General features: G+C 13.6%; 1 protein-coding gene across 1 annotated transcript in view; it reads right to left on the bottom strand.

Annotated features, from left to right (window-relative positions):
- The window catches only part of EMH_0018440 (patatin-like phospholipase domain-containing protein, putative), a gene marked incomplete at both ends in the record, with an annotated part of 4,885 nt that extends 4,735 nt beyond the window's left edge, over positions 1–150 (bottom strand). The window contains one exon of the mRNA XM_013501150.1: positions 65–150. Coding sequence (XP_013356604.1) covers positions 65–150 — 86 coding nt within the window. The remainder of the gene's footprint in view (positions 1–64) is intronic.
- Positions 151–689: the final 539 nt, after the last annotated feature.

Here is a 689-nt window from a genome sequence, read left to right as displayed (position 1 = left end):
AAAAAAAAAAAAAAAAAAAAAAAAAAAAAAAAAAAAAAAAAAAAAAAAAAAAAAAAAAACCTACCTGCCCGTTCTCTTGAAGGCCTCTAAGAAGGTGATGTCTCCAAACAAACGCTGCGAGGCGCAGACCCACGCCGCCGTGTCGCACATATATCTACACACAAAAAAAAATTATTTTTTTTTATATTTATATTTGTGTTTATGTTTATATATTTGTATTTATATTTATATTTATGTAGTTGTATTTATATTTATATTTATATATTTGTATTTATATTTATATTTATGTAGTTGTATTTATATTTATATTTATATTTATATTTATATTTATATTTATATTTATATTTATATTTATTTATATTTATATTTATATTTATATTTATATTTATATTTATATTTATATTTATATTTATATTTATATTCTATATTTATATTTATATTTATATTTATATTTATATTTATATTTATATTTATATTTATATTTATATTTATATAATTGTATTTATATTTATATATATATTTATATTTTTATTTATATTTATATTTATATTCATATATTTATATTTATATATTTGTATTTGTATTTGTGCGAAAACAAATACAAATACAAATATACAAATATAACAATAATAATACAATAACATTAAAGACAATGACAGTGTAAATAAACACAAAAAAACAATATATAT

This window comes from Eimeria mitis, genomic scaffold (genome assembly GCF_000499745.2).
Source record: "Eimeria mitis Houghton genomic scaffold, Emh_scaff642, whole genome shotgun sequence".
Taxonomy (NCBI): Eukaryota; Apicomplexa; class Conoidasida; order Eucoccidiorida; family Eimeriidae; genus Eimeria; species Eimeria mitis.
Note: the sequence above shows the minus strand (reverse complement) of the source record. Positions and strands in the feature narration are given on the sequence as shown.